The sequence below is a fragment of the Trematomus bernacchii genome, unplaced genomic scaffold, assembly GCF_902827165.1.
Source record: "Trematomus bernacchii unplaced genomic scaffold, fTreBer1.1, whole genome shotgun sequence".
NCBI lineage: Eukaryota > Metazoa > Chordata > Actinopteri > Perciformes > Nototheniidae > Trematomus > Trematomus bernacchii.
Window position 1 is genome coordinate 226,615 of NW_022987839.1, and position 24,567 is coordinate 251,181.

General features: G+C 39.4%; 3 protein-coding genes across 3 annotated transcripts in view; all 3 read left to right on the plus strand.

Annotated features, from left to right (window-relative positions):
- Nucleotides 1-8,828, plus strand: part of si:ch211-106h4.4 (MAM and LDL-receptor class A domain-containing protein 1) — a 32,313-nt gene extending 23,485 nt beyond the window's left edge. Inside the window, exons 39-51 of the mRNA XM_034153114.1 lie at nucleotides 405-519; nucleotides 638-781; nucleotides 1,894-2,081; nucleotides 2,752-2,917; nucleotides 3,627-3,845; nucleotides 4,232-4,410; nucleotides 4,964-5,201; nucleotides 6,378-6,537; nucleotides 6,629-6,743; nucleotides 7,208-7,328; nucleotides 8,154-8,256; nucleotides 8,358-8,433; nucleotides 8,526-8,828. Coding sequence (XP_034009005.1) covers nucleotides 405-519; nucleotides 638-781; nucleotides 1,894-2,081; nucleotides 2,752-2,917; nucleotides 3,627-3,845; nucleotides 4,232-4,410; nucleotides 4,964-5,201; nucleotides 6,378-6,537; nucleotides 6,629-6,743; nucleotides 7,208-7,328; nucleotides 8,154-8,256; nucleotides 8,358-8,433; nucleotides 8,526-8,627 — 1,926 coding nt within the window. The 3' untranslated portion in view covers nucleotides 8,628-8,828. The remainder of the gene's footprint in view (nucleotides 1-404; nucleotides 520-637; nucleotides 782-1,893; nucleotides 2,082-2,751; nucleotides 2,918-3,626; nucleotides 3,846-4,231; nucleotides 4,411-4,963; nucleotides 5,202-6,377; nucleotides 6,538-6,628; nucleotides 6,744-7,207; nucleotides 7,329-8,153; nucleotides 8,257-8,357; nucleotides 8,434-8,525) is intronic.
- Nucleotides 8,829-10,630: 1,802 nt separating this feature from the next.
- On the plus strand, nucleotides 10,631-13,661 carry LOC117500302 (FK506-binding protein 1-like). Its single transcript, XM_034153120.1, has 4 exons — nucleotides 10,631-10,780; nucleotides 10,874-10,921; nucleotides 11,689-11,801; nucleotides 12,759-13,661. The coding sequence occupies exons 1-4, from the start codon at nucleotides 10,744-10,746 to the stop codon at nucleotides 12,885-12,887; spliced, it is 327 nt and encodes a 108-aa protein (XP_034009011.1). The 5' UTR covers nucleotides 10,631-10,743; the 3' UTR covers nucleotides 12,888-13,661.
- Nucleotides 13,662-14,748: 1,087 nt separating this feature from the next.
- On the plus strand, nucleotides 14,749-24,449 carry si:ch211-106h4.6 (plexin domain-containing protein 2). The gene is made up of 14 exons (XM_034153095.1): nucleotides 14,749-14,869; nucleotides 17,133-17,341; nucleotides 17,958-18,089; nucleotides 18,876-18,945; nucleotides 19,300-19,422; nucleotides 19,528-19,646; nucleotides 19,721-19,820; nucleotides 19,936-20,031; nucleotides 20,291-20,372; nucleotides 21,540-21,600; nucleotides 21,685-21,913; nucleotides 23,261-23,296; nucleotides 23,543-23,700; nucleotides 24,050-24,449. Exons 1-14 carry the CDS (start codon nucleotides 14,749-14,751, stop codon nucleotides 24,257-24,259), a joined length of 1,746 nt encoding a protein of 581 aa, XP_034008986.1. The 3' UTR covers nucleotides 24,260-24,449.
- The last annotated feature ends 118 nt before the right edge of the window (nucleotides 24,450-24,567 follow it).

The window sequence follows — 24,567 nt, forward strand, 5'->3', positions numbered from 1 at the left end:
ACTTTAGTTGACCCTATATACCTGTAGTATCTCCCCTTAAAGAAAAACAAAATCACGTAAACACCATGGATACAAAAGCTTCCATCCAGAAAAAAATGATTAGGATATCGCATCTCAATCCAATTCAACACCTATTTATATTTTGGACTGTCTTTGACTTGTGTACCAAATGAACTGGCAAGTGAGTGTATTTAAAAAAATTAGGGAAAGGAAATGATTAACAAAACAGTGAAAGAGTAGGGGATGTCAATATCACTTTATGAGGGTGAGGATTGTGGGTAAATGTTAGGAACTACTTTACATTTTCCAAAATATGTCCATGTGCAGGGTGTTTAAGTGTAGTTTTCTTTGTTGTTAAGGACAACAATCGTTCAAAAGCATGAATGGAACCATTTCTCTTTCAGGTTTGGTTCAGTAGCGTGAATAAAGTGACTCAGACGGAAACTACTGCTGGAGATCACGTTGTTGCTGTGGATGATATCTCTTTTCTAAACTGTGAAAAATCCTACAAACCACCAGGTGTGTAAGGTTCCCATCTGAATTGCATGTGAATGAATTGGACATCAGTACTAGGGATAATTCACAGATTGTATACTTTGAAATGTGGCTCCTAATAAAACCACGTCTCCCTCCTCAGCTCTGTCTGCCTGTGGCTGCTCTTTCGAAGACGGGCTGTGTGTTTGGGTTCAGGGCGCTGAGGACGAGTTGGACTGGCTCAGCAGGACGGGTCCAACCGAGACCCCCAACACCGGGCCCACAGGAGACCACTCTACCAGCACAGGTCACTTTAACTTCAGTCTCCTAAAACATACAAATAACTAGAGAGTATTTGTATTACTTCTCAGTTACATTTAATACAGGAAGTACAGCATTGGCTGTGTTGAGAAATGTTCCTTTGCAGCAAGCAAGATAAACATTACGCTAAATGTGCTGCAGCTACAAACACTATGGATAGTGCAAAGGTAAAAGATAGACATAAGTAAGCACAATTACAATCCTCATATAAATAAAGCATGCAACTTGAAACAATAAGGAGGAATATTCACGAAAAATAATGATTATATAATGACAAAGATCAGCAACTGACCAGTAAGAACCATTAAAGCATGTGAGTTCAAATCCATAATAGAAGTATGAATAAAATGTAATAATTATTGGACCTGTTAACCGGATTCATGGAAGAAAAGTTTTACAGTATGTTTGTTTGATCTTTATCTTTCAGTGTAGCTGTGGCCACAAGTGACCACTGGGAAATAACTGTCACAAGAAAAGAAGAGTGACTAAATAACACTTAACAGCAGTTACACCACACTCATACTGGTCATCCCATTCTGGTAAACAACGACAACAAACAACCAGCACAACAAAGTAATACCACAGAATACTTGTTTTAAAATAACAATAATTTCACAAATAATCACAAGGCAGCTTTTACAATTATAGCAAATACTCTTTGTTGATCAGAATGTATACAATCTGTTGTTTTAAGAGCCTGAAGCTCTGGAAGCTTGTTTCCTGTTTCAACAGCAAAAAGTGTGAAAAAGTGTTTTTTTTTGTTTGTTCAAAGAAACACTTTAAATGTATTTTACACTTTTACCTCCTAAATCATACCTCTTATTCCAAAAGGGGAAGACAGGCTTGTCTGATATGATATCATATATTTTGTAGATCTCAATCATGTCACCTCTTTCTCCTGTTTACAGAGGAGGAAATTGTAATTTGCCTTCGAATAGCCACATTTCACTTTTCTAAAACCTTTCCTCTAAACTTCTCTTTTTCTTCTTTTAATTTCATTATTCTTCACAGCTCATTGGTTTGTACAACATGTGACAAGGCATTGCAAATACACTTTCATTGTGTTATGGATGTATTACTGTTTTTGTTCTTTCACAGGGAAATACCTTTACATCGAGAGCTCAGCACCAAGTGTGAAGGGAGATAAGGCCCAGCTGAAGTCTCTGCTGCTGCCGCCTGCTGGTGGCAAAGGATACTGTTTCACATTTTGGTACCACATGTTCGGAGCTACCGTCGGATCCTTGAAGATGCTCCTGCAAACAGCTGATCCCTTGAAGAGAACATTGGTAAATAAAATGCACAAAAATGTAGTTTGCTAATCTATTTAAAAAAAAATGCTGGTAAAGGTTATAAGTCCACCACTTCAGCCTCTCCAACACACTCAATTGTAAAGGCTTTATTGTCATATGCACTGTAGCTACAGTGTAGATGTGGCAATGAAAACTTAAGTCCCAAGGTCCTCCAACAATGCAACATAATATACAGTATGTATAGTACATAAAACAATAAAAACAATAAAATAGTGCAAGACGAAACAGAGTAAAATAAAGTAATGCAGATGTTGTTGCAAGAGCAAGCAGTCAGCAAAGTAATACCACCTTTACTTGCTTAAAATAATAATAATAATGATAGTTTTTTATGTTTTAACAAGCTTAAGGATTACAGGGGTCAGATGAGGCCACTTGTTGGAGTCTGGACACTTTACTTTACTTCCCTTTACTACAATGTTAACAAACTAAACGGTTGTGAGATTGAGAAATATTGGCAACTGCTCCTGTTGAGTTTTCTCTCTGTTATTATACTTTTTGCATAGTTGTGAAATCCTTGTTGCACAATGACATTAATGCATTGTATAATGAGTGCAAGCTGCACAGTTTCAGTGCATGCCCCGGTGTTGCAAAAGCATCCTCACATCCTCATTGTGACGAGTGAATCAGCCTCATGTCTTTCCTGTAGGTGTGGCAAAAATCAGGAAATCAGGGGGACGAGTGGCGGCTGGCGAGGAGTCATGTGACTTTGCAGGAAGTCCACCAAGTGATTCTCGAGGCGACGGTGGGGGGGGAGGCGGGAGACATAGCGATCGATGTCATCTCCCTCATCAGTGGACCATGTCCCGCCTCTGGTAATACAACTGAAGCTGCAGGAAACAAATACAGAAAGAAACATGTTAGTTTAGTTGCACTGTCATTTCCAGTGATTTGTTTGTTTTAATGTGAATCGAAATGTTAAAGACTGAGTAAAATAACTAGAAAAGAGGTAGTCGAGGCACAAAAACTCCTTCCCCTCCCCGGTGAATCATATCCACTCAACCTTCCCTCCCTCCTTACTGGCTCTTATAGACTTGTATACTGTCTAAAGGGAAGTATCAAAATAAATACCTCTCATTTGTTTACTGTATCTGATACTTTGTTGGGCAATACGAATGTGGAGGGACTGATAATTATTGTATGATACTTCTTATAATATTTGAAAAATACAAGAAACTTTTATAGTTTGTTTTGTCTTTGTCTGTAAAATACCATTTGTAGGCAAGGATAACTCTGTAGCTCCACATTACTTCATTCAAAATGCTATTTTAACACATATTCAACCTTTAACAAATATAGTTGTGCTTGTGATTTGAATATCAAACTAGTCCATATTGCGATTTCCATAAAATGTGAATACATTTTGCATCCCTACTTGACACAACTACATTTAAAGGTTAAATGTTTAATATCCCTATTAGACTGGGTCTCATACACAGTGTTTAAGCAATAATGAGTGCAAACACCATTATCATTCCATGCAGAAGTAACTCTTATAATGCTTCCCAAAACATTATCTTGTAGATGTGTGTGACTTTGAGGAGGGCAGCTGTGACTGGCAGCAGCAGAGCGACGATGACTCTGACTGGGTCAGAGAGACGGGCTCCACACACAACCCCCACACCGGGCCGGACAGCGACCACACCACCAACACCCCCACCGGACATTACTACTTCCTGTCCTCCTCTACAGACGACCTCCACGGACAGACGGCTAAAATGTCTTCACCGCTGTACCCTGCAGGTGAGACAGTCAGACAGGACAGATGATTCACACAGGACCAAACATTAAGTTGAATGTCTTACAAAGAAAACACCTGATTTAATGCATTTGAATACAATATGATTGAAGGGTTTGACTTTAGGATGTATAGGATCCCGCACATGCCCAATAAACTTGCCTTTAAGTTCATTAAACATACAGTGTCTTAATCCCTTATAGTAAAACATTTGAATTCAAAAGAAAAATGACTGTGACTGTCCTATCATTAATGAAATGTACTTAGTACGATCCATCACTTCTTTTGTCAACAGTCAAACTAAAATATCTGGACATCTATGCAGTTCAAGGTGTACATTTCTTTTGTTTTTCATGCATCTGATCTGGTTGTCCTTCCTGTGGCCCTTCAGGTAAAGGGGTCTGTGTGCAGCTGTGGTACCACATGTACGGCAGAGGAGTGGGCATGCTGAATGTTTACCAGCAGAGCGAAGAAGGGAAGGAAGCTCTGATTTTCTCTCAGTCAGGAGACCAGGGCCGGCTGTGGAGGTTCGCTCAGGCGTCACTGCTGCCCCGGGTGCAGCCTTACAGGGTGAGTGACCAAGATCTGCACCAAACAGTCTGCTGATCACACAGAGTGGTTTGGGAAAAAGTGGTATTCATAGACAATGGTTGAAGGTATAATAAATTACTCAAGTAGTGAACTTAAGTACAACTTGGAACCATTGAACTGTTAGTGGAGTATTTAGTTGTTATGGCATCTAATACATTTGTACTCTTTTACTTTATTACATTTACTTGACAGCTTTAGTTACATGTCTCATATCTCGCAACCTCTCCACATAAAACTGATATTATATTGAAATACAAACTGTTTTTATTCATTTATTTTGCAAACCCAGCCTTACAGGGTACATTAAGTGAACTGCCCCATTAATGGCCCATGCTATTAGTTTAAAAAGAAAAAGGAAAATTACTTTAAACATTTTCCCGTTCCTTTTTTAATGCCTCGAGTCCAGAACTGTCTCAAATTGAGACTATAATGTGATCAAATAAGCCTAAAATTACCTATCCAATTCTCATTTTGCTCTATATATATTAAAATGTACAGTTAGCAGTTTAATTTTCCTCGCTTTGTGTTTCAGATCGTGATAGAAGGTGTGAAGTCCGGCCCCACGCAGGAGGGGGACATGGCCTTTGACGATGTGCATCTGACGGACGCTCAGTGTCCTCCTCCGGGACATTGTGACTTTGAAATCAACACGTGCAGCTGGAGCAACCTGGGAGGGGACGTGGACCAGGAGGACTGGCTCCGAGGCAGGGGGGCCTCCACAAACCCCAGCACCGGACCCAGTGTGGACCACACCACCAACTCAACACACGGTAATGATACGGACATCCTATACCTCTGTGTGACCAAATCCAATTAATTTAAACATGCAAAAACTTGATTCAGTTGTAAATCACGTCTGCATTTTCACTAAAGCGTAAGTAGAACGTTAAAAGTTTCCCAGCACATTATCAACACTTTCCCCTCACTTTATAGTAGTTGCTCTGATGTCCTTAGACTTAAAGGGGACCTATCATGCAAAATGCACTTTTGTACGTCTTTTATACATGAATATGTGTCCCCGGTGTGTCAGGGAACTCACCAAGTGTCAGAAAACACAACCCTCTCTATTTTCCTCCATAGCCAAATCTCTAAAAAAGGGGCTGCAACGAATCTGATAAAAACTGATCCAGATTTGAACACTGTCCTGACGTCAGGACAGTGGCGCTACGGCTATTGGGCCAACTCCACCAATCAGGAGGAGACAGCCACGGCCATTGCCGTTCGAAAGCGCTGGAGACGCTGTAGTACATATGCCAGGCCTGTAGATGGTGCTGTTCTCACTGAATCAGCCCTTGCAAAAACAGAGCTAAAAAATGTCAAATTGAGCAAAATGAGGCATGGCTAAAATGCATGATCTGTTTGGTATTTTGAAAAGAAAAAGTATAAATATGCCTTATATAGGTATGGTCCTACACTATATTATTGAAATATAGCATGATAGGTCCACTTTAAAATAAAAAAATATCTGCCTCAACAAATTCCCAAATAACTAATATTATTTTCAATCCATATTTTCTAACAAACATAATTTCTGATAAGTACCAGATATGCATTCATTTTCAGAATCTTAACCCTTTAAATGCCAGTTTGTACAGTACATAATGTCAGTGTTGTTTTTTATGAAATTCACTGCTCCAACAAAAATGTCATTATTTACAGTATACAAAATGCTAGAGGGATTATATTTGTTCACATTCTAGGATATGACAGTGATTAGTTACATCCATTGTAATGCATTTTTATCTTTTGTGCGTGAAACAAAACAGTAGTAGGCTACTTGTGAAATGTGTGAGAATGGCTCAGTCTGGTGGAAATTGTAAAAATTACAGTTTGGAAGCTTTGGCTCTAGATTGTACTAGTTTGAAGTGATGTTGACTATATCATGTTATATAATAAGCTTTACTTTCTGTCAGGTATTTGTTTTGATCTTGTCATTTTTCCACCAGGTTACTATCTGTATGTGGATAACTCAGTGGGCGAGTGGGGGGACAATTCCTTCCTGATCAGCGACGTCTTCCAGCCGTCTTCCAGAGGTCACTGTCTCACATTCTGGTACCACATGTATGGCAGCCACATTGGGACTCTCAGAGTTTACACAAACGACAGGTAACGAGCAGTTTATGTCTGATGACGAGAGGAACATAAATCATGAACCGTACTCTTAAAATGATTTAACTTGTGCTGCCCTGTCTCATAGAACAATGCATTCAGGTGGCAACGAAGAAGGGATGCTGAAGTGGATTGAGACAGGAAACAAGGGAGACAGGTGGAAGGAGGCCAGTGTGACTGTGAAACATAATGAGGCATTCTGGGTAATGAAGTATTTTTGTTTTATCTATCAGAACAAATGCATGTAGTGTTAGTATGGGAAAAATCAGGGTTTGACGTTTTGGTATTTGCCAGCTGTGGGAAGTTATCAACTACATTTACACAAGAACTATAATATAATTTAGACCTGGTTTTACTTTTTATGCTATTTTATTTATATTTAAGAGGGAAATAATGTACTTTTTACTCCACTACAGTTACTTGTTAGTTTTTTATTTTAAGATTTGACAGTATCTAGTCGAGATATCTTGTCATATTTCAGATGCCTTTGAGTTTGACTTCTAAACTTATTTGACTGTTTGTGATTAACAGATGTAATTTTGTTCAACATTTCATTACAAATATTTAGATAAAAGTCCCATAAATAACAAAACAAAATGAATGAAGTGTTTTTCCTCATGTGATATCTGACATTTCTGATTTGTATTTTGACATTTTTTTGTCGCAGTTTGTGTTTGTGTATCAGCGGGGGATGAATCCAGGAGGGGACGTTGCTCTTGATGACATCAGCGTCCGTCCTGGCGGCTGCTACTCAGAGCCCCCCATCGGCCCTCTTGATGATGATAATGGTAACCTGACACCCATTTGACCCTCTTAAACTGGCATACATTCAGCAAGAGAAAGGAAAATTGATGTTCTGCAGTGTTATTTTCCCATTAAGTAATGTCAAATGCAAATAAGAAAAAAACTATTTATCCAAAAATCATTAGCACACATTGATATTAGTATAAACAAATCATTTATGTCTGCATTATTAACCAACCTTTTTTTTTTAACCAACCTTTTTTTTTTTAAACCTGTCAACAAATCCCATTATAGTCTTTCATACTTTGTGCCTGTTTCCTAGCACACCTTACTATTGTTGTTTACAGATCGTGTTTTTAATGTATCACAGTAACACACAGTTAGCACCTCATATGGAAGGATGACACTTAACTTTCCCACGGACTCATTTAGTGGCATTCCTCAACTTGAATCAGCTTTAAGAGATGCAGATAACGATAAGACTCATTGGTAGCTGTCATGATGTCAAACAAATGTGTTTTATTTTGTTTGCACATGAGTTTATCCTGCCAACTACTGTATGTTATCTTTGTGAACCATATCTGATTATTGTTACACAGAAATCAGATAATCCCGCTACCACCCGTGTAACACCCTTTTTTTCCACCTGAAATGTACCTCTAATAATAAATAATGTCACAAAAGAATAGTTGAATATTATTTAAAAAAGGCTATTAATATCAATTCGTCACTGTAGTTCTTAGCAAACATTAGGCAAAGAGGAGGAAGTAGTACATTTGTTACAGACTTTCCGCAACAGGTTAACGTGTGCGATATTGGCAAAGACATTGAAGTCAGATGTTGTGTTTCATCTTGTTTCATGTCTGCAGACATGATGTCGGCAGGTCTGGCTGTCGGTCTGACTCTGCTGGCTGGAGTCATGATCTCCATCTTCCTCGTAGTGCTGAACAAGAACAGGCGCTATAGCACAATGTACAGAGTTGTTTTTAAATACATACATAATTTACTTATAAAGAAACACCAAATAATGCTGGTTTATTTTGACAGGTGACATTTCTGCTGGTGTGTTTCAGGAATCAGCCGATGATTTTAAATGAAGACACAATTGACCAGAACGCTGAGTTTGACCTTTCTGACTGCAAAATACAAGTAAGTAGCAGAATGTATCAATAAAACATATTATCCATCCTTCAAGGAGCGCAGATTGTTAAATACAAATCTATTTTTTTTTTTTCCTCCAGGGCACAGAACATGGAACTCAATCAGACTTTTCCTTCTATAACAATCTGTATAACCCCTCGTCAAATGAAACTGACACCACAGTGACTGCATCTGATGCCTAGTCCAGATCAATAACTCCATGAATAAGGAGTCGAACGAGCAGTGATGAGTTGATGAGAAGTCAACTAACTCTGAGTAAAATATGTTTTGAAAAGCTTTTAGTGTTATTATATTGTTCATTGTGATGATGATTTGTTTCTTTACGCCTGAAACTGGAAATACAATTCTCTGTTTTGTAAGAATGTATACATAGATACAATAAACTGGCTTAATTTTCAAGTTTATAGCTTTTTGTGTGAGATTTGGCCAATGCAATAGCGGAGCAACTTTGCAAGAAGGAGCCACAACATTTAACAGAGCTGCAGTTGAATTCAAAATCAGAACTATACTTTCATTTTGCTGAAGGCCAGATTTTACTTACTAAATTTCATAGGGAGATATTGTACTTTTCACTCCACTACCCACAATCGTTAGTTACTAGTTACTTATCGAAAGAAGATTGTATAATTGTCAGGGCCTCTAGAAACATTGCAGATGCCTGTGAGTTGTTAACATTTTTCTTGTAAATGTATTTTGTATTTGAATAACTGTTTGTGGCTCATAGAGGTAAACATTTTCACATTTCGCAAAAAAGACAAGAAAAAGATGAACGATAGAGAAAAGTATTAAAAATAACAACACAAATGGATTTGTGTATCAAAACACAGAGGGGTGAGATCAAAATGGGTGTGGTCCGAGCCGAGCGTGAAAAGGGGCCAAATCATTATCAAATGTTACATCTCTGAATATGAATACTCTCATATTTTTTGATATTGCATATTAAAGAAATGTAAATAATAATAATTATTTTTAATAGGTATATTCCACATGCACAATACTATGGTATCAAGTTCAGGTTTCTTGTTTTCATGTGCACAACAATTACAGAGAATCAGTCAATGGCAGTGCACATCGGATCCTAAATCTCAATGGAGCTCAACCCCATATAGAGCGTCTGGCTGGAAAATTGTCAGCATATTTTTTGTCACACCTGCTCAGAAGTCTCAACACCAAGACTCTTCAGCTGCTCGACACCAATCATTGCCACGTGTTTGTAGCCTGTCCAAAAGAAAACACTTTCTCAAATAAGATATAAAAAAAAAAAATTGCTTTATTTGGGACAGTAATTACTTTTAATTAGGACGACCTCCTTTTAAGGCCTTAATATTGACATCCACAAATATTCAAACTAAATACTAATCGAGTATGTGTTTTACTGCCTAAACCATGGTAAAATAATATTGTTTATAATTATTAGTTTTATTATAACATTGTAAGAATTACCTTCTTCATTAGGCTTCAGGTATTGAAATGTGGACATTTGGGAGGTGTGGCAAATGCATATCTTCAGAAACCCTTTCTTTAATTAAAATGTACATATTTATTTACCTTCTTTTTACTACTTTATTCTACTGTTCACAGGTGCTTTGTGTCCTCTATAACATCTTTCCCGTTTCATTCATCTGTCGAGATTTTCCAGCACTATAGTTTATAGATTTGTGCGAGAGTTGATCATGTTTGCAAATATTTTTGAACTGTTTTATTGGATAGGAGAACCTATACTTTTAAAAATGGGCGCAGTTGTTCTTTACGTTACATTCCACAACTGTCTGCAGTGGGTGTGGAACAAACCATTTGCATCTTCTTTTGAGGGGGAGCAGCGCAAGAGGCTCTGCTGTTGATGTAATACAATATATTGTATACGATTTTTCAATATTCAACAGTAACGGATGGTAATATGCAATGCAGATATAACGTAGAATTTCTTCATTGTCATGCGATACGCTTTAATTGACATTCTCAGTAATAAAAACAAACGTAGACGACACCACAGTTCCGCTGTTTCCCTTAGTATAACTAACGCCCCAGATGCCTTTTATAATTTATGTTTTGATTCAAAGACACACCTTCCTCACACATTGTTCACGCTCTGACAACCACTTACACGCAGACACACCATGGATGTTTTATCACACACACAAGAATTCAAAGCAAAAAAAACGCTCGCAAGCCCTCTCACCCACATCAGAAATGGTACAGTCCAACAGAGAACGCACCAATCAGGTTGCGTGTGACTGAACACAGAGGGCTCGTCCAGGAAGCCGGTGAGCGGGGGAAGACGACTTGGAAAAAAGAACAATGGGAGTAGAAGTAGAAACCCTTAGACCAGGAGACGGTAAGAATTGTAGCATTTTTATTCATTTACCCGACAAAATAAATATATTTCACTTGGTTTTTTTCAACCACCTTTTATTGTGTCTCATTTCAGGAAGAACCTTTCCGCAAAAGGGACAGACTGTGTTCGTGCACTACGTTGGTAAGATCTAACGTTAATTAAAAAATGACTGGTCAAAGGTTGTTCAGTTGGTGAATCTTTTATTTATGATAGCTAATATAACCCGTTTACAAATCAACCTGTGTTCGATTACAATCTCAAACAGCTGGTGTAGCTTCAGATCGTGGAAATGGCGTACTGTTCGTTACGGAAATATTAGCATGCACACGCTTAGCTTAGCTTAGCACAAGGACTGGAAACAGGCAAACAACTAGCCTAGCTCTGTCAATAGTTAAGAATGCTAATCTGAAGCCCACATGTTGGTCATTTAATACTTCATATATCGTTTGTTAAATGTCTGCGATTATAAATAGCTAACAGTATCGCTTACCTTTGATTCCCCGGCTAACATAAGCTAACCGTGCTGTATGTTTAGCTACGTATATATATATATATATAAATTACATTTTTTTTTTTAAAACATTCCTTTACCTGTTTTAAATTCTGCCTGTTTGTGTGAAATGTGAAATTATTTAATTTCTGTTTTGTATAAATGCGATTGAAAAATAAAGCACACAGAGCTAATAGACCAGAGGAAGAAGTATACCACAACGTGCGAATACTTAGTTCCAATTAAAAGTGCTGAATGGCAAATGTTACTCGAGTACAAAAGGTATCAGCATAAAAATATACTTAAAGTGCCGAGATTAAAAGTACCCAATACGCAGACTCCTTGGTGCTGGAGAAACTTACCTTTATTTGACTTTGCAAAATAAGTAATGTTAACAAGTGTGTTTTTCCTGTTACAGGCACGCTGACAAATGGAAACAAGTTTGATTCCTCCAGGGACCGAGGACAGCCCTTCAAATTCAAGATTGGACAAGGACAGGTCATCCGAGCCTGGGATGAGGGTGTAGCTCAGGTGAGGCAGAGGAGACCTTCACACATGTCACTCTTCATGATGGTTCACTCATCTTTTGGGTAGGCCCTGTAATGGGGCTGGCCAACATTGCTGAAATGCAATATTTGTCTATGTCTACAATTGCAAGGCATTTAAGCTATAAACCTGTGCCACCTGCAGTTCATGTCATGGTAATTCATATTAAGACGTTGGTTATTCCATACAGCTGTGAACTGTTGTTGCCTAAGGTTTTTCAAACTGACCACTGACATCCTTTATGGTTAAATCAGTTGTAACATAGCTGAAAGCAGAAAAGTCAGCTCATTAATTCAGCTGTTTCTGCGCTTAATCATTCTGATATCTGCAGACAGCTAACTAGCTTGTGTTAGCTACCCAGCAAGTAGACACTAACTGAACACAGTAAAACCTGCTCTCTTATCTGTCAACTTCCACCTTACCAGATATAATATCTCCTTATAAACACAAGCTCAGTACTCCGCTCAGTTTGTAGTCTTCTTTTGGGCCATTACATTTGCTAAGAGAAAGTGTTGGCTACACATGTGACAGCCTGTAATCTGCAGCAGGTGCCACGGTTTAACTATTCATGTATTCATAACAGCTGATATTGCCAAATATCACCCTCATATTATTCTTAACTGAGCATAACCCTTTTTTTTGCAAGCCGCCACAAATTAATTTTATATGAACTACGCAGTGCAAATGGTTGAATGTGTTCTGGGACTGAAGTAGCTTTCCTGTCAAAGCACAAGTAACAAAATGGGGGCAGAAGAGGAAAATATGTACGTGATTCAGTCAAGAGGGTTAACCAAATAATTGATTTGCACTGTGGGAATTTTAGAATGCAGTGTTTTTGGAGCTTTTGGTTCCTCAACAGAGATGACAAATATACGAATCCCCCTTTTTACATCACACCATATTGTTCACTTTTATGTAACTCGCTCTTCCTTTATTTGACAGATGAGCGTCGGCCAGATGGCCCGGTTGACGTGCTCGTCGGACTACGCGTACGGAGCAAGAGGATTCCCGCCCGTCATCCCAGGAAATTCCACTCTCATCTTTGAGGTGGAGCTGCTGAGTATCAGCTGAAGTTGAAGGTTGATCTTCAGTTACTTATTCCACCAACATCCGTCACAAATAACTGTTGATTAAAGGTGCTGTCAATAGCATTTATAAACATGTATTAATCATTGTAGACATCATTTTGATATCTTGATGATCGAGACTAATTAGACTAATGTCGGCAGTATTGATGGTGCATAATTGACACCTTGAAAAACATGACACAGTACATCATTTTGAGAAATATGCCTTTTTCTCCCAGGATTCACGTGGCCTCCATTTTTACATTTGTATGATAAATCTTAAAGCACATCACATACATAATGTAACGACGGCAAAAGACAATGAAACATTGATTAGAAAGACTACTGTGTTGTTGTTTTTTTGCATGTGCCATAAACAAGAATATAACTACTGAATCAGCATAACAAATATTTTAATATAATGTCTCAGAAGTAGTGGAATGATGATTAATTTAAAAATGCACTTGAAAGAACTTTTAATGAAGAGCTTATTTGTTCCCTTTTTTTGCATTAATGTATCCCTCCATCAGATTTATTGATTTGACGGCTCGAAACTTTGACACAATGTTAAGAAGTGCTTACAGACAAAAAACGGCTTGCGTTTTCATTTTTCGTCCCTCCTTGTGTTGCTTTTTTGACCATATTACATTTTGAAACCTGACCCTTACACTATCAAGTGTCCTTGTGTTGTCATGCTTAAAGTTTTTTTTTATTGTGTCATCCATTAGAAATGTTTTTCCGGGGTATTGCATTCTTGCATTAAAATATATAAAAACAATCCGAGTTGTCCAATTGATCTTTCCTTTGAAAACGTTTAGAGTTATCCCCAAGTAAGTTAAGGATGTGTAAATGTATAGCTGATAAAAATAACATGTCCATTTCTCTCTTCCCGAGTACTAAATATGTTATGTTTTAAAGTTTAATTATTTAACAGTGTACTAACGATGGCCCACAGCATTCTCAAAGAAGCTCCTCTAAGATATAACGACATTATTTTTAATCAAATGGCTTCAAGTGTCTAGTTATAAGGATGGTTGTATGTGGCCATCTAGTGGGGAACCCTGTGAATACATTAGAGGCCTACATGCTGGTGCCTTCACGTCCCTGTAATCTTTAACTTTAGTTTTAAAGCCTCCTGTAGGCAAGCGTTTCAAAATAGGATTCGCTACAAACGATGTCCAAATCAAATGAACCGATTTTCATTTCATTAGGTGGAGACTTGCCATATGCAAGGGTTAAAATGTGTTTTTAAGTATGGCGATTTGCATCTTACAATATGACAAACTCCTTGTCAAATATCCAAACAATTCATTGTGCAAAATGTAACACATTTTTGCATTTCAAAGTAAATGCACCAATCTAGAAATAGTGAGAATTAAGAGACGAGAATACACAATCTTGTGCTCTTGTAAACAATGTCTTCAAAAACATCATAACCGAGCATAAAGCCTTTTAAGTAAATAAATCCTCCACAACTGCTTTAATAATACATTTTATTTTGTAAGCGCTTTTACAGGTGCTCAAAGTCGCTTTTCAGAGGTAATAGGAAAAAGTTTTGGGTTGATAATGAAAAGTGAAGATTCCCACTGCACTTGAAGGCACCGTTTGGTCCAGGCTCTCATCACGGAGCAGCGGTGCTTTATTCCTGAGACTGAATTGACGCACAGATGATCTGCGGATAATCCAAACCTTTATCATAAACATGGCGCAAATGTACAGTTAGTCTAGATTAAGTCATACTTTTCTTTTACTTTTTCTCATAAAACGAGTGGGCACTTTTTTTCAACTTCACAAATCGCAACTTTGGACTTTCCCTGTCAGAGGCGCAAACTCATTGCTTCAAATTAAATGTTTGAGCATTTAACATGCGTTACGAGCTGAGGGGCAGGATGGCGATGACCCTGACCAACACATTTAATCTCCTCACAGGACTAGTTATTGTTTTCCAGTTACAAATAAGCTTCATGAAGCTGAAATCCGTGTATGGTAAGTAAATAAATATGTCTTGAATCTGCTAATACTAAAGTAAAATATTTTGTATTTATCTATGTATATAAATCAGTACACTAAACTAGCTAACATAACTAATTATCAACTTTAACCTTAGCTTTAAAGTGTCCTTCTGCGTCATCTTAGTGTTAAGTTTTTCCTTGTAATTAATGTTATAAATATTGTGTTATTGGTTTGAAAGATATGTTTTAGTTCTACACCAATGCCTATATGATATGCCAAGTACAGAAAATGTGGCAGATCTTTTGACATCTTCTATCTTTTCCCCAGTGTTTGTGCTTAACTAAGTGGAAAATAGTTGATACAAAAATGTAGACCACATTAAAATTGCAGAATTTTTATAATTTATAATACTCTCTTTGGAGATACCGGGGGAATACATTGACATTTCAGTGTCCTGTAGTTGTTGGAGCCATTTGCAGCTTTATGGACAGTATGTTGTGCTTTTTTTAAAGGTTTTCTCTGAAGCATCTGGGTTTGTTTTTACCTGGTTTGTGTCAGAACTTGTAGCTATTTTCTGTGGCAAACAACCCTTAACCTTTACCCTTACAAATGTTTATTTCCAGTTCAAAAGAGTGAATGAGTGAGCTGTATTGAATTGCATTATAAGTCTCACTTGTGCTGATCTACAGACCATTTAACACAATATGCGTGGCAGTAATTGAACCGTTACTCCATCATAACCAATAAAAGCTCTTGGTACCACTACAGATTATGTAGCATCAGAACACAGGGCCACCGTGTAACAGAAATATAGACACAACACCCACGTCAGCCCGGCCTCACATGCCTGGTCCTGGATCTGCTGGTGTGAAGAATGTGAAGCATGCTTTCACCCTCCGCTGTGAAAAGAGAAATTAGGACGCTCTGTTGTCACTGGAAGAGTGGGGGTGGTGGGGGGGGCACTGACCAACAGGATCGCCACATGGCACCCACCGGGGGTTTGTTTATGTCCTTATGAGAGTGAGAAGAGGCAGGAGTTTGTTTACTTATGTTTGAGATGTTCAGAGAGGCATTCTCCACATTCCCTTAACACACAGTTTCCTTTATTTATTTCCTTCTATGGAAGTTAAAAAAGTCATTTGTTCCCCATCTTACATTTACAGTATGTTGTGTTTCAGTTTCCAAGCTCTTCATGGAAGCTTTATGTTTATGTTTTATTTAAACATGTGTGCATCATTTTAAACTGATTTCCCCAAAGTGGAGCATGGCAGATATAGAAAAGCAACTATAAGATTAAAAAATATGAATTCAATGAGTATAAATAAGAGCTTCAAAATGTGTAAACGGAAAGAAAATGAAGCGGCCTCTATTTTGATTATAGCTTAAAGGAGAGGTGTCATGGCCATTTCCACTGATCATAATTCCATTGTTGAGGTATACTAAAATAGATTTATATTGTGCAATTTTCCAAACTCACATTGGTTTCTCATACAGCATCTCTGTAAACTACGTGTATTCACTGAATTTCCCTCTCTGCCTTTACCGGCTCGTTGTAGCTCCCAAAGCTCCAGCCCCCACCCTCCCTGTGAGCACAGTGTGCTCTGATTGGTCGGGACGTTGTGAATCGCGCTGAGCTCCGTGGAGGTGTTGTTTCCTTGTTTAGCGATACACAGCGAAACACAGCCAAACTCATCCTGAGCACACACAAACTCACAACCGAAGTAAAAACAATAAGTGTGGCTTGAGATTGAGTAAGAAAAAGGTTGATAAACGCTGTGAGAATGGGTCTGCAGAGAGAATTTCGCCGCGATCCCAACTGTCTGTTATCAGCCTGCAGCCAGGGAGGAGAAATCAGCTGAGCTGTCTGCTCCCTGCACACAGATGTGTGTGTGAGGAAGTCCGTGGATTGGTAAATTTGGACCAATCAGCGGGGGCTTAACGTAACGGCTCCGCGGACGTAACGTAACGGCTCCACGGATTGGTCCATTTGGTTCCAAGTACCGCATGACCGTATCGCGTCATAGCTCTGGGCGTGGCTACTGGGTATCCAGACGTCACGATGCCCAGGAAGAACATGAGAAATCTCCAACGAGGCGTTTTGGGGAGGTCTTTTCTGTGTTAGAGTTTTACTCCCTACAAGGTGTACTTTGAGGGTTTTTGACTCTGCAGACCGTTCACATGCATAAAAACCTTCATAACACACAAGGGGACGGGTAATAACCGGAAAAGCATGACACCTCTCCTTTAAATCACTTTTTGGAAAAAATGAACTTATCTCCCCTTGTTTGTTTCTCAGGAGTGTACCGCGCTGACCCCCCGGGACTGTCCTCTCCAGAGGGAGCGTGGTATGTGGTCACGGAGAACAACAGGCCCACCGAGAGGAGTCCCCGGGCCCCTGGCTGGGCTGCAGACAAGAGGGGCCACTACAGAGACAAGCACCAACCAGAGGAACCAGACCCAGAGCTGCTGATGGAGGAGGGACACGACAACTCCACTCAGATTGTGGTAAAGATATTTACCGAAAAGAGGTTTAACAGCTGAAGAAGTACAATTTGAACTATTTTAATAACTGAAAGTAACTGAATGTATTCAGTTTACGATTATAATGGCAGTTCTTGCGGATGAAAACTTGACAGAAATAGTTTAAATGTTGGTCTGAATTAATCTTATGGATCAAACTGTTCAATATGGTTATGATATAAATGAATGTTATACATAAACAGCTTACATTTTCTTTCCTGTAAGTACTGTACATGTGATGACATTTGGAGAATATTAGGCATTTCCTGTTTAATACATACAAATAATTGGCAAGAAAGACTAGAGGGAACCACTAAATGCAATTATTTTATAGAGTTTCTCAAAATGGTTGTCCTCTTTGGAACAAGAATCTGAAAATACCGGAAATCCGCAACTAACACGACTAATTTATGTTATTTCTTAACTTAAGTTAGCCTTTTGTGATTGCTTGATGAGCAGCACATGTTTTACTTTCCATACCTGTCAAAAGTTAAAACTCGATAGCCTCACTTGCATTGGAGCTCACTTTTTACAGCTCCTTCCTAAAATGTCGTTTTTTTATATTCATCTTCAAGCATTTCAATCCCTGTATGTTTGGCAGGATATTGATCACGCCTACTACACATCCAAAGTGTACGGCTCTGGAGACGGCAGAGATCTGTGGGTGAAGGTGGAGGAGGAGGACGAGGTGAAGCTGTGCGGCCTCCTGTCCAGCACCCACAGGCAGGCAGAGGTAACACAGCGTGGGAAGGAAGGGACAATCAGGGTTTAATTAAATGTCGAAGAAGTTTGATTCCAATTGATTTTGAGACATTGTGATATAGTGTGGCTCATCATATTACAGTTTATATTTATACCAGAACATAAGCTGGGTTAACTCTCACTCACTCAGTAGCATTACAGCTACTTTTTTACAGGATTAAACATTCTGCTTTGTCTGCTGCTCAGGGTGTCCGCGGGGTCTTAAAAAGTATTAAAAGTTGATAAATCAATTTTAAAAAACGGCATTTTCCAAGGTATTACATTTTGTAGCTTGTTTTCAATAAGTATATAAATTGTCCAAAGAGGTTGTATTCTACAGTCTGACTGAATGTAATCATTGCGTAGGTGTGTAGTGTGATTCTGTGTAGTTTATTTATGGCATCCCGTTGGATTTGACGTCATCTCTGAACAGGACATCGCACGCTCACTGCTTGATAGCGCGCGAAGGCCCGTTTACGCCGGTTGTTAAACAACATCGTTATGGGGAAATGCAAGTTCGTCCAAATGGTTGGAAGATAAGGAGGAAGGACAATCAATACTGTATATAGTCAATGTGAGGTAAAGTGTGTCGCCAATGTAACCGGTTAAAACTCAAAGTGGCGATGAGGTCTTAAAATGTATGGAAAGGGTCTTAAAAAAGGTCTTAAAAGGTATTACATTTGACTTCAGGATTCCTGCATATACCCTGCTGCTGCATAAGTGTATTTTGACCATCTTTAACAAACAGTTAATATCAGTTTTTCTCTCTCTTTTCCAGAGAGTGAATCTCTCCTTCGACTTCCCTTTCTACGGACATATACTAAAGGAAATCACGGTGGCAACTGGAGGTAAATCTTTAACCACACGCGTCTTCTCTTTGGGAGTCGAGAGCTCAGAGTTATGATGAGGCTCTTCATTCAAAGCAGTTTGAGATTTCATCTTTATTTGTGCTACAAATACAGCTACATTATATGAATACAGACATTTTGGACTGGACGGGAGCAAGCTAAGCATGTAATATCAAGATCAAAAAAGACGACCAAAGTCAACATGTTACTTGTATAAAACATTACGTTTATTTTTGGTACTAACAATTGAGATAAGCTGATTAAAGCCCAAAGAGTCTGGACGCGTTTTCCTTTGGTAGCTTGAAAAAGCTGAACTAACCCTCATGCTAACCTCTGCGTGTGTTCCTCTCCCAGGATTCATTTACACCGGAGATATAATCCACCGGATGCTCACAGCCACTCAGTACATCGCCCCTCTGATGGCTAACTTCGACCCGAGTCTGTCCAAAAACTCTACTGTGGTTTACTTTGATAACGGTAGTAGACACTGTAATTTTACTCAACTGTCATCTGTTCTTCTTGTGTGGAATATTGATCTTAAATGCATTTAAATGACTGTGTTTCTGCATGTTTCCCCTGTAGGCACTGCCCTGGTGGTTCAGTGGAACCGGATCCACCTCCAGGACGACATCAGTCTGGGACCGTTCACCTTCCAGGCCGCTCTGCACAGCGACGGACGCATCGTGTTCGCATACAAAGAGGTGACATTTCCTCTCTCCTTCCTGTTCTGCTGTTAATGCGACACTCGTTTAGTTATACAGATTTATTTTCAAAGATTCCTTTAGACATCAGCGACATCAGCTCTGAGAATCATCCTGTGAAGGTGGGCCTGTCGGACGCTTTTGTGGTGCTTCATAAGATAGAGCAGATCCCAAGTGAGTGGCACATTTGGTGTTTTAAAACTTTATTTTCCTACCAGCCAACTCTTTAAACAATACTCTAAATCTCACTAGTTATTAACGACATCATCTCCTCTCTGACACGCTGCAGACGTTCGTCGGAGAACCATTTATGAGTATCACAAGGTCGACATCCTCAAGTCCAAAATATCCAATTCTACAGCGGTGGAGATGCTCCCTCTCCCTAGTAAGTACATCTTTTAAATTATCCACAGTTTGCATTTGTGTCTTCCTTCGTGTCCTTCGTGTCCGCTCAATTGTAGAAACTGAATAGCTTGTGATGACAATACAGTATCAGCAGGATGCTCGGTGAGAATGCATTTGGCTTTAACTCACAGAAGCCGCTCTTTCCTCGCTCTTCCTCCTCGCTCTTCCTCCTCGCTCTTCCTCCTTGCCCTTCCTCCCCCCTCTTCCTCCTCGCCCTTCTCTGTTGTCTCTGTCCTCAGCGTGTCTCCAGTTCTCCAGCTGTGGTCCATGTGTCTCTTCTCAGATCGGATTTAACTGCAGCTGGTGCAGTCGGCTCCAAAGGTAAACTGGAAATCCCTCAGAGAGCGCAGACCCACTAAATTCACTTTATTAACAAAGACATCGTGTGCTGCTTCAGAGTCACAGATATCCAATGAAATGAAAAGAAGGTGAATAGATTTTAAGGGAACATATTGCACTGCTAAAGAAGATATTTTAGGTCACGTGATGAAGATATTAACATTCTGGGTGTTTCTCAATCGCGAGTAAAGCTGCTGCAGAGCCACTATTTCAAGCATACTACGTCATCGAGTGCCGCCGAAGTACTGTTCCAATCTCCAGCATACTTGGAAATCTACCGAGCCCGGCGTACTTCGTTAGGAGAAATTTCGAGGCTGCACATGTGTAGACTCCGCGGTCTTAAAATCCCCACAATGCTTTGCGCACGGACCAATTTCCAAAATCTGTGGCGGAAAATGTAAAGCGGGGCCTCTCATATGACACATACCTGCACACTTGCTAGCGTGTTCCACACTTCGTTTTCCAAATGTCAGGAAGTATTCTTGACTCGCTTCTGAAGCAAGATGCTCGGCAGACATGTGCTACCAAGCAAGCGTACTCGCGATTGAGAAACACCCACTGTGTCTTCCTGTTTACTCGATTTCAATGCACTATTATATATATATATATATATATATATATATATATATATATATATATATATATATATATATATACACACGTCTCTTATATTCAAGTTACTGCTGCACATGTTCTTCTCGTCTGTACTGGCAGCAAAGATCCCTTCCTAAAGTGATTTCCATTTAAGGGATTCATTAGATGTCCTTTTTGGTATATATAAAGTCAGGAAGAAACACACTTAATCAGATGAACTCAGAAGCCTCACTTTAGCTTGGCTGAATTCTCTCAAAATGAGGAACGCAGATACATTAAAATAGTATGTCCTTGCAGCCATTACGAACAGAGCAGTACACTTCCTCGCTTTTCAACGAGGAGCAGGTGGGTATACTGGGACATACCCTTTAGGTAGGAACCAATGTATGTAAGCTCTGTTTCTCTCTTGCTTTACTACATGTGGAGCTATTCAATTGGAGATAGATATGTAAAGAAACATAACATTTGCTAAAGCTTTATTGAGATTTGTCCCGTAAACACTTTAACCCTGAAATCACAGCTCATGTACGTATTAATATCTACTTCCTTTCTCAGATGCTCCAGTGGCTTTGATCGTAACCGGCAGAACTGGGTCGACCTCGGCTGCCCGGAAGAGGTTCGGATTATTCTAGCATTTTAATAAAACTACAGAAAGTCAAATTCAGTTGAAACTTGTGTCTGAGTTTAGTTTGTTTTCCAGAGGAGAGATCCCCGCTGTCTCCGGCTCACAGACGTCAGCAACACCTCGTCTCGCCAACTCCCACATACGACCGCTGCTGTCATGACGACCGCGATGCATCAGAGGACCTCCAGCACGACCCCCGCCCCCCCCCACAGGACGTCCCCCGCCACCCGCCCGCCAACACGCAGCAGCAAGAGCAGAGAAATAATATCCAGTGAGCAGCCTCCAACCAGCAGAGCAGCAGAAGGTCAGCTGACAGCATGCTTTCAGCCATCTAGTAAACAACGTGTGTTACTTAGAAAGTCCTACCACTACTTTTAATAGTCCTTGTTTTGATAGCTTAACATGATCGATTTATGATCAGATTTCCTTTATAAGATAAGATAAGATCTTTATTAATCCCCGTGGGGAAATTCAGTGGTTTAACAGCAACAGGGTGAGGATGAAAAACAGGACAGCACAGATTCAAACAGATTAATACAATCAAAGATCAAATCAAAATGATAAAATAACTATAAAATAAGAAATTAATTCAAATGAACAAATATACATATTGGGTCATATATACATATTGATAGGGAAATGTACATTTTTACAACAGCAGATAGTGCAGATAAAGTAAAGAGAATAGACTTACATATAAACAAATAATAATAACTAAGTATGCACACGTTTTTTCACTAATAAAAAACACAATCAGTAACAAAAGAAAATAGCAGATAAGTCCACCATGGTTAAAAAAAGGGACCATATCAAATTAAAGAGGTAGCTGGTGCCGTTTGCCGATTGTAAACAAGTTGAAAGAAAAAATAAAGCGTGAATTGCACGAGGGTAAATTGCACATAAATGTATATTGCACAAAGGTTTATATTTACAGGCAGTGTTATTGCACATCAGGGGTTTTACAGTCATGTAATGTAAACGTAAGAAAAGTCATTACAGTTAAAGTTACAGATTTCAGATCAGGGCGGGTGCCATCACCATCTAGAGTTAATCCTTGTTGTCTGTGCATGGTAACACAGTGCATTGTGTAAAGGCTGACAGTCAGAGGGTCAACTGGTCAGATATTTCCCAGCCCTCTGTCACAGCGCCATGTTAAATACTGCATAGTGTCCTCAGCTGCTGAAGGATGACTCGATGTATGTGTGCGTCTCTGCAGGCAGAGTATAGGACGGCTGCAACGTCCCACTCACACCAAAGCACTGAGATTTAAGTATTTAAGGTAGATGGAAAAGCTCTTGATTTTTATTCTTAAAAAACAAGTCCCAAAGTTGATCCCAAATATCTTTGAAAAACTAGAATATTTCCTGGATGTTTCGTAAAGATTTACTTAAAAAGGAGAGTTTGGATTTGAAAAAATGAAGTGATTCTTTGCAAATGACCGCACACTTTTTGGGGACCTACAACAATGGTTTGTAGTGTAGCAGTGTCTCATTAAAAACTGCTACACCTCCTCAAAAAGCTTAATTACAGTAAACATTTGCGTTTTAAGTTTTTTTATTCTTTATTCTTAGATGCTTCTACATGTATGATTAATGACCTAGTGTTTGCTATGATTTAATATAGTGTATAATGTCAGACTTTCTTTTTCTAGATGACACAAAGATCTCTCTGCACATCAATGAAGCAGGTAAGTCATTCCCCTGCTGTGCGTCTGATCGACATTTTGGTAATTATTTTCAGCAGTTTTCAAGCAAAACTTAAGTCAAAATGTAAATATTTGCATTTGACCTGATAATTAAAGCCACAACGTGTGAACTATGTATATGTTTCCAGCGCTGAAATATCTGCATGAGCTTCTTTAAGACCAATTATATTGAGTCCTTTTGACGAGGAGATGCACATTGTCTATAACCTATAAACCCTCTCTGTACAGCCCGACACCAGGACCCCCCCGCAGAGAGCGACGAGCGGCTGCAGACTGGGCTGCTGGTGGGTATCGTCATGGTGATAGTTATTATGGGAGCTGCCGTCTTCATGTCCGTCTACATGTACACCCACCCCACCTGCAGCGCCAGCCTCTTCTTCATGGAGGTCAGTGACCCCAAAACCACAAAACTGAAGCTATGACACACTTCCTCTGCACCCTTCTATGTAAGTTAAATACAAAATATGCCTTTTATGAGTTTTATTATAACATTCAAAAGCCTCTCTTGGCCTAAAAAGTTATTATATTATTTATAATAGTGCAATATACTGTGGAAGATGTTTTAGGGACGTTCCGCAGTGCAGAAAAACGCATCTCATTCCAATACGTTTAAATACATAAAGGTATATAGTGCTATGTTCTGGTCTGCAAAGGTTTTCTATATATTATATCGAAGTAATCCTTGAACAAACCCATGTGTTTTTGCTAATTTCTCTGTCGTTTGTTCCCCCTCAGCGGCGGCCCACCCGCTGGCCCATCATGAAGTTCAGACGGGGGTCCGGCCGCCCCTCCTACGCTGAGGTCGAGGCTCCGGACAAAGACAACGCGGCCGTCATCGACCCCAAACAGTCGTTCGTGATGTCGGACCGAAGAGAGAGCGAGCAGAAAGAAGGATTCATAGTTCCCGACCAGAGGGAGCGCTTCTTAGTGTCAGAGAGCTCCTGACCCAAAACTACGTATCCCAGAAGGCTTTGGGACAGAGCTGGATCACTATGCGAGGGAGACTTATTATTTTCCACACGTGAGCATTAAAAGAGAAAAACACCGAACCTCTATGAGGAAACAGCGACGACAGAATAATGTATTCACACTTTGCTTCACATCTGATAAACCATGAGAGTATTTAATACATAAGAACTAGTATTTACTTTTCTCAGGTCACTCGTTCGTGTTTACTGCGGCGTCAGAGGTGACGCCGCTGGATGTTTGTCTTCAGACCATTTCTTTCTGAAAGACGTCTGTTATGTGTCGTT